Raw genomic sequence first — 16919 nt, forward strand, 5'->3', positions numbered from 1 at the left:
GAAGTTGAATAGGAAGTCATATACTGGCAATTTTACTGTGACCTTGAAATTGACCTTTGACCTACTTTTCACCATGAACTGAACTTTGCATATTTTTCTTCCCTTTTATCTACAAAACTGGCAGAGATAGGTCCATAGGTACTATTGAACTTGAATAGGAAGTCAGAGATAGGTCCATAGTTTCTATTGAACTTGCATGGAAAGTCATATACTGGCAATCTAAGTGTGACCTTGAAATTTACCTTTGACCTACTTTTTATCATGAATTGAACTTTGCAAATTTTGGTTCCCTTTTATCTCCAAAACTGGCAGAGATAGGTCCATAGTTTCTATTGAACTTGCTTGGAAAGTCATATACTGGCAATCTAAATGTGACCTTGAAATTGACCTTTGACCTACTTTTTATCATGAATTGAACTTTGCAAATTTTGGTTCCCTTTTATCTCCAAAACTGGCAGAGATAGGTCCATAGTTACCATTAAAGTTGAATAGGAAGTCATATACTGGCAATTTACTGTGACCTTGAAATTGACCTTTGACCTACCTTATGATGAACTTAACTTTGATTGTACCATTTTAAGTTATATATATTTAATTTAAGCATTTTTGATGGCTACCCATCATGTAACCAAACATCCAGAGTAAAGTCACTTCTATTAAGGCGCTGTTACTTGACAAATGACATTTCCGCTGGCGTCGCATTTTTGTTCTTTCCACCTAAGAAGAGGGAGAGTGAAACCAGCTAGGCAGGTGCAGGTGAAACTGCCCACGGTGTTGGCGCATGTAGCATTCTCAGCGCAATCATCATCATTAGTGTAGTGCCAGAGCAGGGTGAGAACGGCCCGGCCCGGCCCGGTAAGCGAGAGGACCCGGCTTCGGGCCCTGGTCCGGCAGGTGAATTTTACTCTCTCCAAAAATGCGCTACAATGTGCTGCTTTGGACAGATAACCGCCGCCAGCCTTTCGTTTAATTGAAAAAAGGTGATATCTCCATGCCCAATATCAATGGCATACCAATCGAAAACGACGACACCCTTTCTCTTTTTGACTATTAAAGGGAACCGGAGAAGACTGATTGTGCCCGGAAGTGACGTGTAGTGGTGTTAGAAGCGAAGCTGAGTGGTCATTTTAACCTGGAGGTGAACGGGAGAGAAGACGTGTAGTCGGAGGAAAAAGAAGTTTTCTAAACAACATGGTTAGATAACTCTCTTTTTTACGCATTTTGGGCAGAGAATACTTGTAGAAATAATAGATGCATGATATGAAAACGTGACACGGAACTTGAAGGTGCAAAATCGTGCTTAATTTGCGGTCAACTTGGTTTGAAATAAATGCTGCATCGACCGCCAGCGCGACAAAGAGCGTAAAGGGAAAATAATTCCCGGGAGTCTATAAATCGTTGTCATGTGGAAATATGGCATTAATATAATCTGATATGTCCATATCTAAGTATTTTGGGGTGTTTTATGGTATGGGCTGCAATTATTACGATGTTATAGAGGTCTTGAAGGACCTTATGAAAACCAGGAAGTAGTTCGTAACTAACAACTGAATCGTACTGATCTCCGACTGCTGTGCAAAGCTGTATCTTTTTTCAATATTTTGACGAATTTTTAGATCTCTATATGTCCATCTGACATGAAATTCCACACATATGATCACACTAACACACCTTTTACACCGTGGGAGGCGCTAATCAGTGACAAATGCCAAGACAAAGGTGACATTCTGACAGCCTCTTATCTGAGTTAAAAATCACTGACAAAAGAGACTGGCAATCAATTTTCTTCAGGCTGGCAATCATTAGCCTATAGAAATTGGTAATGTTACATCTTATCTACCTGTGAGAATCGTTTTACCAAATGGTGCTTTATAATACTTCATATGTGAATGCATTTATGTAACTAAAAACCTTCTTTTAAGGATACATGAGAAAATTTGATTGGAATATAAAATCCGAAAAACTTAACTCTAATTATGACAGTGTTTAAACAATTTCATCATTTTTTACACAAAAAATGTAGTAATTGTTTAATATAAATATAACATTTACTATATATTAAATCAACAATAATCAAAACCCATGTAACTTATCAGAGCAAAACCATTACAAATGACAGAATATCTTTTTTCCTGTCACTAAGTATAGCCCCTCGCCACCATCCCCCTGAAAAATATATACCTGAAATAACTTCCCTAAATCACGCTTGATGCTCACTATCCACTACTTTTTCAGTTTTTCATCTACTGGAAATGTATGGTAGGACAGCTTCCCATCTTGGGAAAGTGGGCCACTGGGGCAAAGAGGCACACAACAGTTCCTGAGACTATAAAATTAAAAGTAGCATAATAAGTACTGAACAATTAATAACAAATGAGCTACTGCACAGCAATCAATGTGCAAGTCAAGACCATTTTGACAGGTAATTAGCTGTAAGATGCCATTAAATGCCAGTCGCGTACTTGTGATTTTTAGCTCAGATAAGAGGCTGTCAGAATGTCACCTTTGTCTTGGCATTTGTCACTGATTTATGCCTACCCCAGTGTAAAAGGTGTATTAGTGTGCTCATATGTGTGGAATTTCATATCAGATGGACAAATAAAGATCTAAAAATTCGTTAAAGTATTGAAAAAAAGATACAGCTTTGCACAGCAGTCGGAGATCGGTACGGTTCAGTCGTTAATTACGAACTACTTCCTGGTTTTAACAAGGTCCTTCAAGACCTCTATAACATCGTTATAATTGCAGCCCATACCATAAAACACCCCAAAATACTTAGATATGGACATATCAGATTATATTAATGCCAAATTTCCACATGACAACGATTTATAGACTCCCGGGAATTATTTTCCCTTTACGCTCTTTGTCGCGCTGGCGGTCGATGCAGCATTCATTTCAAAACAAGTTGACCGCAAATTAAGCACGACTTTGCACCTTCAAGTTCCGTGTCACGTTTTCATATCATGCATCTATTATTTCTACAAGTATTCTCTGTCCAAAATGCGTAAAAAAAGAGAGTTATCTAACCATGTTGTTTAGAAAACGTTTTTTTCTTCCGACTACACGTCTTCTCTCCCGTTCACCTCCAGGTTAAAATGACCACTCAGCTTCGCTTCTTACACCATTTGACGTCACACTTCCGGCACAATTCTGACCAATGCCAATCTTCTCCGGTACCCTTTATTGTCGTGTAATTTGAAAGTAATCCTAGAGATGAATTTGACGGCAAAGCGGACATATTTCCACGGGGCGATAGTACGCATGCGCAGAAAGCTTATTTTCCGGCAAATTCAATAACGACGTTTGCGACAACCGACTTCGTGGGGGGTCATTTTATTTTTTGGAGAACGGACGAAAGTCGGTGCGCGTGTAGGATGTCATCCATAAAAATAAAAAAAAATTGTGGACTAATAAAATATTTAATAATAACATTTAATAATAACACCTGACCCAAAATGAATACGTAGTTGTAGAAACACCACTGCGTATTAAGGGCTGCTGTAGACTGTAAACAAACGTACCGTTGTTGCATTTAAGAATATTTTGGAGAGCTTTGCAGTTTTCCTCAATGAATTATTCTTTTACTTATTCTTTTGTATGCTTTTACAATTAAAATTGTAGTATTTTTTAAATAGAACTTTGACAGTTTTCAAGTAGTCTTAATATTGTACCTGCAAAAGTCGAAGACTTCAAAAATGTCTTAAGATTTTCGAAACACTCGTAAGCCAGCTTATTCTAAGAAACCAAAGATTTCACCTTGAAACTAACAAACTTTATTGTTCAAGAGGGGCACCTTTTTGTGTCAAATTATTCGTATTATCCTCATTTAATGTCTTTAGTTAGGCTCCAGTAATATTATACGGTATTTGTCAAAATAATTATAAATGATAGGCAAACTGTAGAAATAAGAGCAAAAATACTCGTTTTTCTTTCTGGAGATTACTTGTTGAAGAAACTTATCAAAGAAAGTGAAGTTCGAATTCTGATTATTTGTTCGATTCTATAAAGCCGTTCTAACTTCACACATGACATTTCCGACAGCATCGCAGTTTAATTCTTATTTTAAACTTTTCCGAAAATTTAGTAAAAAGGAAAATGTATTCATTTTTTCTTGATGGGCTTTGTTGTCAAAAAGATATGATCAAAGTGTATTACAAATTTTGAATATTGATTTGTGTACACATGTTAGTAAATAGATAATGAATGTCTACCGATCTTGTAACCTGATTATTTTTAAAAAGACCAATTCTATAAAGACGCTGTTACTTGACAAATGACATTTCCGCTGGCATCGCAGCTTTGGTCTTTCCACTTAACAAGAGGAAAGTTTTTAGTGTTTATGGCCCCACAGCTCTTAGCGGCATTGGTTGGATCAGTTCCCCCTCCACTTCCATCCCAGTTTATGTATCCTAAAGACGTGCCATCTGTCCATTGCCAGCTACCGGTGGTGAACTTCTCAAGTCCTATCCAGTGCAGGATTAACGATGAGCTGCAATGATGTCACAAAAACACAATATTTCAAAAAAGAACTAAATAGAATATGAAGGGAAAATTCATTCTAAGCACTCTTTATAACTGGCGGAGAGAAACAAATTTAAAACGCATTTCGCTTACCTGGTTGGAATAAGGCTTTCTGCCTTGTTTTGCTCGTCTTGGTTTAGTATAATGGCAAGAGTGGCCCCCGTCGCTTGTTGTGTACAAAAAGTACTGGCGGCGGCAAAGGTGATTCCAGTGTTGCCATTAGGAGTAAAATAATTCAAACATTTTGTACCATCGTTTGTGCTGAACCAAAATTCTGTTCCTGGTGGTCCCAAAATGCATGCTGCAAAAAAGGTGAAATACAATAAGCAAACTTACCAACTTACCAATTACTCATTGTAATAAGATCTTCAGGAGAATGAACCCGGTAAAAAAATAAGACAAAGGTCTCACTTAACCATCTGACCAGCGAAAGTGTTCCAAGAGAAAAACAAATTCCGTATATCGACTAATCAGGTCAACAGTGCGTTGCTTCTCCAATATCTGCAATGAAAGGGAGTGTAAACATCCCTAAATTTTTTTCTTACTTCTGATATCATCACAAGTTGTGCCGTCGCCGCTGAAACCAATGTGGCAGGTGCACGTGAAACTGCCCACGGTGTTGGTGCATGTGGCATTCTCAGCGCAATCATCTGTGGCTAAGGCACATTCGTCTACATCGGCACACGCTGTGCCGTCGCCGGTGAAACCAGCCAGGCAGGTGCAGGTGAAACTGCCCACGGTGTTGGCGCATGTGGCATTCTCAGCGCAATCATCTGTGGCTAGGGCACATTCATCTATATCATCACACGTTGTTCCGTTGCCGGTGAAACCAGCCAGGCAGGTGCAGGTGAAACCGTCCACAGTGTTCGAGCAAGTTGCATTTTCAGCACAAGTATTGGAGAAACATTGGTTTTCGAACTGAGTGACCTTAGTTGGATTAAAAAAAAAATCAAATATAATTCAATATTGTGTTTCACATGTTTTTGAAAGTTAACTCCTGAAATTGGCTACATTAGTGTGCTAAATGTCAGTTTTAGCCAATATTTGTTGATAGTCACTTCCTGTAAAAATTATGAAAAAAATTTCCGACAATTTAGTATTCTCTTTTTCTAAATGGACGTTGTTGTCAAAAATATGATCAAAGTGCATTACAAATTTAGAATATTGATTTGTGTACACATGTTAGTTAGTAGATAGTGAATGTCAACCGATCTTGTAACCTCATTACTTTGAAAAAGACCAATTCTATAAAGGCGCTGTTACTTGACAAATGACATTTCCGCTGGCATCGCAGCTTTGGTCTTTCCACTTAACAAGAGGAAAATTTTTAGTGTTAATGGCCCCACAGCTCTTAGCGGCATTAGTTGGATCAGTTCCCCCTCCACTTCCATCCCAGTTTATGTATCCTAAAGACGTGCCATCTGTCCATTGCCAGCTACCGGTGGTGAACTTCTCAAGTCCTATCCAGTGCAGTATTAACGATGAGCTGCAATGATGTCACAAAACACAATATTTAAAAAAAGAACTAAATAGAATATAAAGCGAAATCCATTCTAAGCACTCTTTATAAATGATGGAGAAAAACAAATTTCAAACGCATTTGCTTACCTGGTTGGAATAAGGCTTTCTGCCTTGTTTTGCTCGTCTTGGTTTAGTATAATGGCAAGAGTGGCCCCCGTCGCTTGTTGTGTACAAAAAGTACTGGCGGCGGCAAAGGTGATTCCAGTGTTGCCATTAGGAGTAAAATAATTCAAACATTTTGTACCATCGTTTGTGCTGAACCAAAATTCTGTTCCTGGTGGTCCAACAATGCAAGCTGCAAAAAAGGTGAAAAACTACTTGGAAACTTAAAATGATTTCATTATATGAACACAATGTAGCTTCAATACAGTTGAAAAGACAGAAAAGTATCTCATGGCCACATTTAACCACGCTATTTCCAAAAAACTTTATATCCAGAATTGTTTGGATCATTTCAAGTGCTCATTTGTCAGAATTTCATGAAAGTAAAAAGTATTTAAGAAACAAGATATTAATTTTATTGTATGAACACAGTGTGACTAAAATGAAGTTAATAAGAATTTCAGTAGTGTTAACACGGAAGAAAAAAGACAAATGTCAGATTTTACCACCTGACAAAAGAAAAGTTCCATGAGAATAATAAGATTCAAATATCAAATATTCAAGTGTCCAGCAGCTGCAAAGAAAACGTGTGTAAATATAGCTACAGAAAAAGATAAGTTATTTCAAAAGCCTTACTTCTGATATCATCACAATTTGTGCCGTCGCCGCTGAAACCAACTAGACAGGTGCAGGTGAAACTGCCCACGGTGTTGGCGCATGTGGCATTCTCAGCGCAATCATCTGTGGCTAGGGCACATTCGTCTACATCGGCACACGCTGTGCCGTCGCCGGTGAAACCAGCCAGGCAGGTGCAGGTGAAACTGCCCACGGTGTTGGCGCATGTGGCATTCTCAGCGCAATCATCTGTGGCTAGGGCACATTCGTCTACATCGGCACACGCTGTGCCGTCGCCGGTGAAACCAGCCAGGCAGGTGCAGGTGAAACTGCCCACGGTGTTGGCGCATGTGGCATTCTCAGCGCAATCATCTGTGGCTAGGGCACATTCGTCTACATCGGCACACGCTGTGCCGTCGCCGGTGAAACCAGCCAGGCAGGTGCAGGTGAAACTGCCCACGGTGTTGGCGCATGTGGCATTCTCAGCGCAATCATCTGTGGCTAGGGCACATTCGTCTACATCGGCACACGCTGTGCCGTCGCCGGTGAAACCAGCCAGGCAGGTGCAGGTGAAACTGCCCACGGTGTTGGCGCATGTGGCATTCTCAGCGCAATCATCTGTGGCTAGGGCACATTCGTCTACATCGGCACACGCTGTGCCGTCGCCGGTGAAACCAGCCAGGCAGGTGCAGGTGAAACTGCCCACGGTGTTGGCGCATGTGGCATTCTCAGCGCAATCATCTGTGGCTAGGGCACATTCGTCTACATCGGCACACGCTGTGCCGTCGCCGGTGAAACCAGCCAGGCAGGTGCAGGTGAAACTGCCCACGGTGTTGGCGCATGTGGCATTCTCAGCGCAATCATCTGTGGCTAGGGCACATTCGTCTACATCGGCACACGCTGTGCCGTCGCCGGTGAAACCAGCCAGGCAGGTGCAGGTGAAACTGCCCACGGTGTTGGCGCATGTGGCATTCTCAGCGCAATCATCTGTGGCTAGGGCACATTCGTCTACATCGGCACACGCTGTGCCGTCGCCGGTGAAACCAGCCAGGCAGGTGCAGGTGAAACTGCCCACGGTGTTGGCGCATGTGGCATTCTCAGCGCAATCATCTGTGGCTAGGGCACATTCGTCTACATCGGCACACGCTGTGCCGTCGCCGGTGAAACCAGCCAGGCAGGTGCAGGTGAAACTGCCCACGGTGTTGGCGCATGTGGCATTCTCAGCGCAATCATCTGTGGCTAGGGCACATTCGTCTACATCGGCACACGCTGTGCCGTCGCCGGTGAAACCAGCCAGGCAGGTGCAGGTGAAACTGCCCACGGTGTTGGCGCATGTGGCATTCTCAGCGCAATCATCTGTGGCTAGGGCACATTCGTCTACATCGGCACACGCTGTGCCGTCGCCGGTGAAACCAGCCAGGCAGGTGCAGGTGAAACTGCCCACGGTGTTGGCGCATGTGGCATTCTCAGCGCAATCATCTGTGGCTAGGGCACATTCGTCTACATCGGCACACGCTGTGCCGTCGCCGGTGAAACCAGCCAGGCAGGTGCAGGTGAAACTGCCCACGGTGTTGGCGCATGTGGCATTCTCAGCGCAATCATCTGTGGCTAGGGCACATTCGTCTACATCGGCACACGCTGTGCCGTCGCCGGTGAAACCAGCCAGGCAGGTGCAGGTGAAACTGCCCACGGTGTTGGCGCATGTGGCATTCTCAGCGCAATCATCTGTGGCTAGGGCACATTCGTCTACATCGGCACACGCTGTGCCGTCGCCGGTGAAACCAGCCAGGCAGGTGCAGGTGAAACTGCCCACGGTGTTGGCGCATGTGGCATTCTCAGCGCAATCATCTGTGGCTAGGGCACATTCGTCTACATCGGCACACGCTGTGCCGTCGCCGGTGAAACCAGCCAGGCAGGTGCAGGTGAAACTGCCCACGGTGTTGGCGCATGTGGCATTCTCAGCGCAATCATCTGTGGCTAGGGCACATTCGTCTACATCGGCACACGCTGTGCCGTCGCCGGTGAAACCAGCCAGGCAGGTGCAGGTGAAACTGCCCACGGTGTTGGCGCATGTGGCATTCTCAGCGCAATCATCTGTGGCTAGGGCACATTCGTCTACATCGGCACACGCTGTGCCGTCGCCGGTGAAACCAGCCAGGCAGGTGCAGGTGAAACTGCCCACGGTGTTGGCGCATGTGGCATTCTCAGCGCAATCATCTGTGGCTAGGGCACATTCGTCTACATCGGCACACGCTGTGCCGTCGCCGGTGAAACCAGCCAGGCAGGTGCAGGTGAAACTGCCCACGGTGTTGGCGCATGTGGCATTCTCAGCGCAATCATCTGTGGCTAGGGCACATTCGTCTACATCGGCACACGCTGTGCCGTCGCCGGTGAAACCAGCCAGGCAGGTGCAGGTGAAACTGCCCACGGTGTTGGCGCATGTGGCATTCTCAGCGCAATCATCTGTGGCTAGGGCACATTCGTCTACATCGGCACACGCTGTGCCGTCGCCGGTGAAACCAGCCAGGCAGGTGCAGGTGAAACTGCCCACGGTGTTGGCGCATGTGGCATTCTCAGCGCAATCATCTGTGGCTAGGGCACATTCGTCTACATCGGCACACGCTGTGCCGTCGCCGGTGAAACCAGCCAGGCAGGTGCAGGTGAAACTGCCCACGGTGTTGGCGCATGTGGCATTCTCAGCGCAATCATCTGTGGCTAGGGCACATTCGTCTACATCGGCACACGCTGTGCCGTCGCCGGTGAAACCAGCCAGGCAGGTGCAGGTGAAACTGCCCACGGTGTTGGCGCATGTGGCATTCTCAGCGCAATCATCTGTGGCTAGGGCACATTCGTCTACATCGGCACACGCTGTGCCGTCGCCGGTGAAACCAGCCAGGCAGGTGCAGGTGAAACTGCCCACGGTGTTGGCGCATGTGGCATTCTCAGCGCAATCATCTGTGGCTAGGGCACATTCGTCTACATCGGCACACGCTGTGCCGTCGCCGGTGAAACCAGCCAGGCAGGTGCAGGTGAAACTGCCCACGGTGTTGGCGCATGTGGCATTCTCAGCGCAATCATCTGTGGCTAGGGCACATTCGTCTACATCGGCACACGCTGTGCCGTCGCCGGTGAAACCAGCCAGGCAGGTGCAGGTGAAACTGCCCACGGTGTTGGCGCATGTGGCATTCTCAGCGCAATCATCTGTGGCTAGGGCACATTCGTCTACATCGGCACACGCTGTGCCGTCGCCGGTGAAACCAGCCAGGCAGGTGCAGGTGAAACTGCCCACGGTGTTGGCGCATGTGGCATTCTCAGCGCAATCATCTGTGGCTAGGGCACATTCGTCTACATCGGCACACGCTGTGCCGTCGCCGGTGAAACCAGCCAGGCAGGTGCAGGTGAAACTGCCCACGGTGTTGGCGCATGTGGCATTCTCAGCGCAATCATCTGTGGCTAGGGCACATTCGTCTACATCGGCACACGCTGTGCCGTCGCCGGTGAAACCAGCCAGGCAGGTGCAGGTGAAACTGCCCACGGTGTTGGCGCATGTGGCATTCTCAGCGCAATCATCTGTGGCTAGGGCACATTCGTCTACATCGGCACACGCTGTGCCGTCGCCGGTGAAACCAGCCAGGCAGGTGCAGGTGAAACTGCCCACGGTGTTGGCGCATGTGGCATTCTCAGCGCAATCATCTGTGGCTAGGGCACATTCGTCTACATCGGCACACGCTGTGCCGTCGCCGGTGAAACCAGCCAGGCAGGTGCAGGTGAAACTGCCCACGGTGTTGGCGCATGTGGCATTCTCAGCGCAATCATCTGTGGCTAGGGCACATTCGTCTACATCGGCACACGCTGTGCCGTCGCCGGTGAAACCAGCCAGGCAGGTGCAGGTGAAACTGCCCACGGTGTTGGCGCATGTGGCATTCTCAGCGCAATCATCTGTGGCTAGGGCACATTCGTCTACATCGGCACACGCTGTGCCGTCGCCGGTGAAACCAGCCAGGCAGGTGCAGGTGAAACTGCCCACGGTGTTGGCGCATGTGGCATTCTCAGCGCAATCATCTGTGGCTAGGGCACATTCGTCTACATCGGCACACGCTGTGCCGTCGCCGGTGAAACCAGCCAGGCAGGTGCAGGTGAAACTGCCCACGGTGTTGGCGCATGTGGCATTCTCAGCGCAATCATCTGTGGCTAGGGCACATTCGTCTACATCGGCACACGCTGTGCCGTCGCCGGTGAAACCAGCCAGGCAGGTGCAGGTGAAACTGCCCACGGTGTTGGCGCATGTGGCATTCTCAGCGCAATCATCTGTGGCTAGGGCACATTCGTCTACATCGGCACACGCTGTGCCGTCGCCGGTGAAACCAGCCAGGCAGGTGCAGGTGAAACTGCCCACGGTGTTGGCGCATGTGGCATTCTCAGCGCAATCATCTGTGGCTAGGGCACATTCGTCTACATCGGCACACGCTGTGCCGTCGCCGGTGAAACCAGCCAGGCAGGTGCAGGTGAAACTGCCCACGGTGTTGGCGCATGTGGCATTCTCAGCGCAATCATCTGTGGCTAGGGCACATTCGTCTACATCGGCACACGCTGTGCCGTCGCCGGTGAAACCAGCCAGGCAGGTGCAGGTGAAACTGCCCACGGTGTTGGCGCATGTGGCATTCTCAGCGCAATCATCTGTGGCTAGGGCACATTCGTCTACATCGGCACACGCTGTGCCGTCGCCGGTGAAACCAGCCAGGCAGGTGCAGGTGAAACTGCCCACGGTGTTGGCGCATGTGGCATTCTCAGCGCAATCATCTGTGGCTAGGGCACATTCGTCTACATCGGCACACGCTGTGCCGTCGCCGGTGAAACCAGCCAGGCAGGTGCAGGTGAAACTGCCCACGGTGTTGGCGCATGTGGCATTCTCAGCGCAATCATCTGTGGCTAGGGCACATTCGTCTACATCGGCACACGCTGTGCCGTCGCCGGTGAAACCAGCCAGGCAGGTGCAGGTGAAACTGCCCACGGTGTTGGCGCATGTGGCATTCTCAGCGCAATCATCTGTGGCTAGGGCACATTCGTCTACATCGGCACACGCTGTGCCGTCGCCGGTGAAACCAGCCAGGCAGGTGCAGGTGAAACTGCCCACGGTGTTGGCGCATGTGGCATTCTCAGCGCAATCATCTGTGGCTAGGGCACATTCGTCTACATCGGCACACGCTGTGCCGTCGCCGGTGAAACCAGCCAGGCAGGTGCAGGTGAAACTGCCCACGGTGTTGGCGCATGTGGCATTCTCAGCGCAATCATCTGTGGCTAGGGCACATTCGTCTACATCGGCACACGCTGTGCCGTCGCCGGTGAAACCAGCCAGGCAGGTGCAGGTGAAACTGCCCACGGTGTTGGCGCATGTGGCATTCTCAGCGCAATCATCTGTGGCTAGGGCACATTCGTCTACATCGGCACACGCTGTGCCGTCGCCGGTGAAACCAGCCAGGCAGGTGCAGGTGAAACTGCCCACGGTGTTGGCGCATGTGGCATTCTCAGCGCAATCATCTGTGGCTAGGGCACATTCGTCTACATCGGCACACGCTGTGCCGTCGCCGGTGAAACCAGCCAGGCAGGTGCAGGTGAAACTGCCCACGGTGTTGGCGCATGTGGCATTCTCAGCGCAATCATCTGTGGCTAGGGCACATTCGTCTACATCGGCACACGCTGTGCCGTCGCCGGTGAAACCAGCCAGGCAGGTGCAGGTGAAACTGCCCACGGTGTTGGCGCATGTGGCATTCTCAGCGCAATCATCTGTGGCTAGGGCACATTCGTCTACATCGGCACACGCTGTGCCGTCGCCGGTGAAACCAGCCAGGCAGGTGCAGGTGAAACTGCCCACGGTGTTGGCGCATGTGGCATTCTCAGCGCAATCATCTGTGGCTAGGGCACATTCGTCTACATCGGCACACGCTGTGCCGTCGCCGGTGAAACCAGCCAGGCAGGTGCAGGTGAAACTGCCCACGGTGTTGGCGCATGTGGCATTCTCAGCGCAATCATCTGTGGCTAGGGCACATTCGTCTACATCGGCACACGCTGTGCCGTCGCCGGTGAAACCAGCCAGGCAGGTGCAGGTGAAACTGCCCACGGTGTTGGCGCATGTGGCATTCTCAGCGCAATCATCTGTGGCTAGGGCACATTCGTCTACATCGGCACACGCTGTGCCGTCGCCGGTGAAACCAGCCAGGCAGGTGCAGGTGAAACTGCCCACGGTGTTGGCGCATGTGGCATTCTCAGCGCAATCATCTGTGGCTAGGGCACATTCGTCTACATCGGCACACGCTGTGCCGTCGCCGGTGAAACCAGCCAGGCAGGTGCAGGTGAAACTGCCCACGGTGTTGGCGCATGTGGCATTCTCAGCGCAATCATCTGTGGCTAGGGCACATTCGTCTACATCGGCACACGCTGTGCCGTCGCCGGTGAAACCAGCCAGGCAGGTGCAGGTGAAACTGCCCACGGTGTTGGCGCATGTGGCATTCTCAGCGCAATCATCTGTGGCTAGGGCACATTCGTCTACATCGGCACACGCTGTGCCGTCGCCGGTGAAACCAGCCAGGCAGGTGCAGGTGAAACTGCCCACGGTGTTGGCGCATGTGGCATTCTCAGCGCAATCATCTGTGGCTAGGGCACATTCGTCTACATCGGCACACGCTGTGCCGTCGCCGGTGAAACCAGCCAGGCAGGTGCAGGTGAAACTGCCCACGGTGTTGGCGCATGTGGCATTCTCAGCGCAATCATCTGTGGCTAGGGCACATTCGTCTACATCGGCACACGCTGTGCCGTCGCCGGTGAAACCAGCCAGGCAGGTGCAGGTGAAACTGCCCACGGTGTTGGCGCATGTGGCATTCTCAGCGCAATCATCTGTGGCTAGGGCACATTCGTCTACATCGGCACACGCTGTGCCGTCGCCGGTGAAACCAGCCAGGCAGGTGCAGGTGAAACTGCCCACGGTGTTGGCGCATGTGGCATTCTCAGCGCAATCATCTGTGGCTAGGGCACATTCGTCTACATCGGCACACGCTGTGCCGTCGCCGGTGAAACCAGCCAGGCAGGTGCAGGTGAAACTGCCCACGGTGTTGGCGCATGTGGCATTCTCAGCGCAATCATCTGTGGCTAGGGCACATTCGTCTACATCGGCACACGCTGTGCCGTCGCCGGTGAAACCAGCCAGGCAGGTGCAGGTGAAACTGCCCACGGTGTTGGCGCATGTGGCATTCTCAGCGCAATCATCTGTGGCTAGGGCACATTCGTCTACATCGGCACACGCTGTGCCGTCGCCGGTGAAACCAGCCAGGCAGGTGCAGGTGAAACTGCCCACGGTGTTGGCGCATGTGGCATTCTCAGCGCAATCATCTGTGGCTAGGGCACATTCGTCTACATCGGCACACGCTGTGCCGTCGCCGGTGAAACCAGCCAGGCAGGTGCAGGTGAAACTGCCCACGGTGTTGGCGCATGTGGCATTCTCAGCGCAATCATCTGTGGCTAGGGCACATTCGTCTACATCGGCACACGCTGTGCCGTCGCCGGTGAAACCAGCCAGGCAGGTGCAGGTGAAACTGCCCACGGTGTTGGCGCATGTGGCATTCTCAGCGCAATCATCTGTGGCTAGGGCACATTCGTCTACATCGGCACACGCTGTGCCGTCGCCGGTGAAACCAGCCAGGCAGGTGCAGGTGAAACTGCCCACGGTGTTGGCGCATGTGGCATTCTCAGCGCAATCATCTGTGGCTAGGGCACATTCGTCTACATCGGCACACGCTGTGCCGTCGCCGGTGAAACCAGCCAGGCAGGTGCAGGTGAAACTGCCCACGGTGTTGGCGCATGTGGCATTCTCAGCGCAATCATCTGTGGCTAGGGCACATTCGTCTACATCGGCACACGCTGTGCCGTCGCCGGTGAAACCAGCCAGGCAGGTGCAGGTGAAACTGCCCACGGTGTTGGCGCATGTGGCATTCTCAGCGCAATCATCTGTGGCTAGGGCACATTCGTCTACATCGGCACACGCTGTGCCGTCGCCGGTGAAACCAGCCAGGCAGGTGCAGGTGAAACTGCCCACGGTGTTGGCGCATGTGGCATTCTCAGCGCAATCATCTGTGGCTAGGGCACATTCGTCTACATCGGCACACGCTGTGCCGTCGCCGGTGAAACCAGCCAGGCAGGTGCAGGTGAAACTGCCCACGGTGTTGGCGCATGTGGCATTCTCAGCGCAATCATCTGTGGCTAGGGCACATTCGTCTACATCGGCACACGCTGTGCCGTCGCCGGTGAAACCAGCCAGGCAGGTGCAGGTGAAACTGCCCACGGTGTTGGCGCATGTGGCATTCTCAGCGCAATCATCTGTGGCTAGGGCACATTCGTCTACATCGGCACACGCTGTGCCGTCGCCGGTGAAACCAGCCAGGCAGGTGCAGGTGAAACTGCCCACGGTGTTGGCGCATGTGGCATTCTCAGCGCAATCATCTGTGGCTAGGGCACATTCGTCTACATCGGCACACGCTGTGCCGTCGCCGGTGAAACCAGCCAGGCAGGTGCAGGTGAAACTGCCCACGGTGTTGGCGCATGTGGCATTCTCAGCGCAATCATCTGTGGCTAGGGCACATTCGTCTACATCGGCACACGCTGTGCCGTCGCCGGTGAAACCAGCCAGGCAGGTGCAGGTGAAACTGCCCACGGTGTTGGCGCATGTGGCATTCTCAGCGCAATCATCTGTGGCTAGGGCACATTCGTCTACATCGGCACACGCTGTGCCGTCGCCGGTGAAACCAGCCAGGCAGGTGCAGGTGAAACTGCCCACGGTGTTGGCGCATGTGGCATTCTCAGCGCAATCATCTGTGGCTAGGGCACATTCGTCTACATCGGCACACGCTGTGCCGTCGCCGGTGAAACCAGCCAGGCAGGTGCAGGTGAAACTGCCCACGGTGTTGGCGCATGTGGCATTCTCAGCGCAATCATCTGTGGCTAGGGCACATTCGTCTACATCGGCACACGCTGTGCCGTCGCCGGTGAAACCAGCCAGGCAGGTGCAGGTGAAACTGCCCACGGTGTTGGCGCATGTGGCATTCTCAGCGCAATCATCTGTGGCTAGGGCACATTCGTCTACATCGGCACACGCTGTGCCGTCGCCGGTGAAACCAGCCAGGCAGGTGCAGGTGAAACTGCCCACGGTGTTGGCGCATGTGGCATTCTCAGCGCAATCATCTGTGGCTAGGGCACATTCGTCTACATCGGCACACGCTGTGCCGTCGCCGGTGAAACCAGCCAGGCAGGTGCAGGTGAAACTGCCCACGGTGTTGGCGCATGTGGCATTCTCAGCGCAATCATCTGTGGCTAGGGCACATTCGTCTACATCGGCACACGCTGTGCCGTCGCCGGTGAAACCAGCCAGGCAGGTGCAGGTGAAACTGCCCACGGTGTTGGCGCATGTGGCATTCTCAGCGCAATCATCTGTGGCTAGGGCACATTCGTCTACATCGGCACACGCTGTGCCGTCGCCGGTGAAACCAGCCAGGCAGGTGCAGGTGAAACTGCCCACGGTGTTGGCGCATGTGGCATTCTCAGCGCAATCATCTGTGGCTAGGGCACATTCGTCTACATCGGCACACGCTGTGCCGTCGCCGGTGAAACCAGCCAGGCAGGTGCAGGTGAAACTGCCCACGGTGTTGGCGCATGTGGCATTCTCAGCGCAATCATCTGTGGCTAGGGCACATTCGTCTACATCGGCACACGCTGTGCCGTCGCCGGTGAAACCAGCCAGGCAGGTGCAGGTGAAACTGCCCACGGTGTTGGCGCATGTGGCATTCTCAGCGCAATCATCTGTGGCTAGGGCACATTCGTCTACATCGGCACACGCTGTGCCGTCGCCGGTGAAACCAGCCAGGCAGGTGCAGGTGAAACTGCCCACGGTGTTGGCGCATGTGGCATTCTCAGCGCAATCATCTGTGGCTAGGGCACATTCGTCTACATCGGCACACGCTGTGCCGTCGCCGGTGAAACCAGCCAGGCAGGTGCAGGTGAAACTGCCCACGGTGTTGGCGCATGTGGCATTCTCAGCGCAATCATCTGTGGCTAGGGCACATTCGTCTACATCGGCACACGCTGTGCCGTCGCCGGTGAAACCAGCCAGGCAG

General features: G+C 51.1%; 1 protein-coding gene across 1 annotated transcript in view; it reads right to left on the reverse strand.

The window, feature by feature from the left end:
* Positions 1 to 3760: 3760 nt before the first annotated feature.
* Positions 3761 to 16919, reverse strand: part of LOC106151042 (uncharacterized) — a 56098-nt gene continuing 42939 nt past the window's right edge. The window contains exons 6-11 of the mRNA XM_087013295.1: positions 6784 to 7011; positions 6133 to 6340; positions 5788 to 6010; positions 5070 to 5451; positions 4618 to 4825; positions 3761 to 4492 (exon numbers count right to left, since the gene is read on the reverse strand). Coding sequence (XP_086869421.1) covers positions 4252 to 4492; positions 4618 to 4825; positions 5070 to 5451; positions 5788 to 6010; positions 6133 to 6340; positions 6784 to 7011 — 1490 coding nt within the window. The 3' untranslated portion in view covers positions 3761 to 4251. The remainder of the gene's footprint in view (positions 4493 to 4617; positions 4826 to 5069; positions 5452 to 5787; positions 6011 to 6132; positions 6341 to 6783; positions 7012 to 16919) is intronic.

The sequence above is a fragment of the Lingula anatina genome, chromosome 5 (genome assembly GCF_051362555.1).
Source record: "Lingula anatina isolate TDL-2025a chromosome 5, LinAna3.0, whole genome shotgun sequence".
In the NCBI taxonomy this organism is placed as follows: Eukaryota; Metazoa; Brachiopoda; class Lingulata; order Lingulida; family Lingulidae; genus Lingula; species Lingula anatina.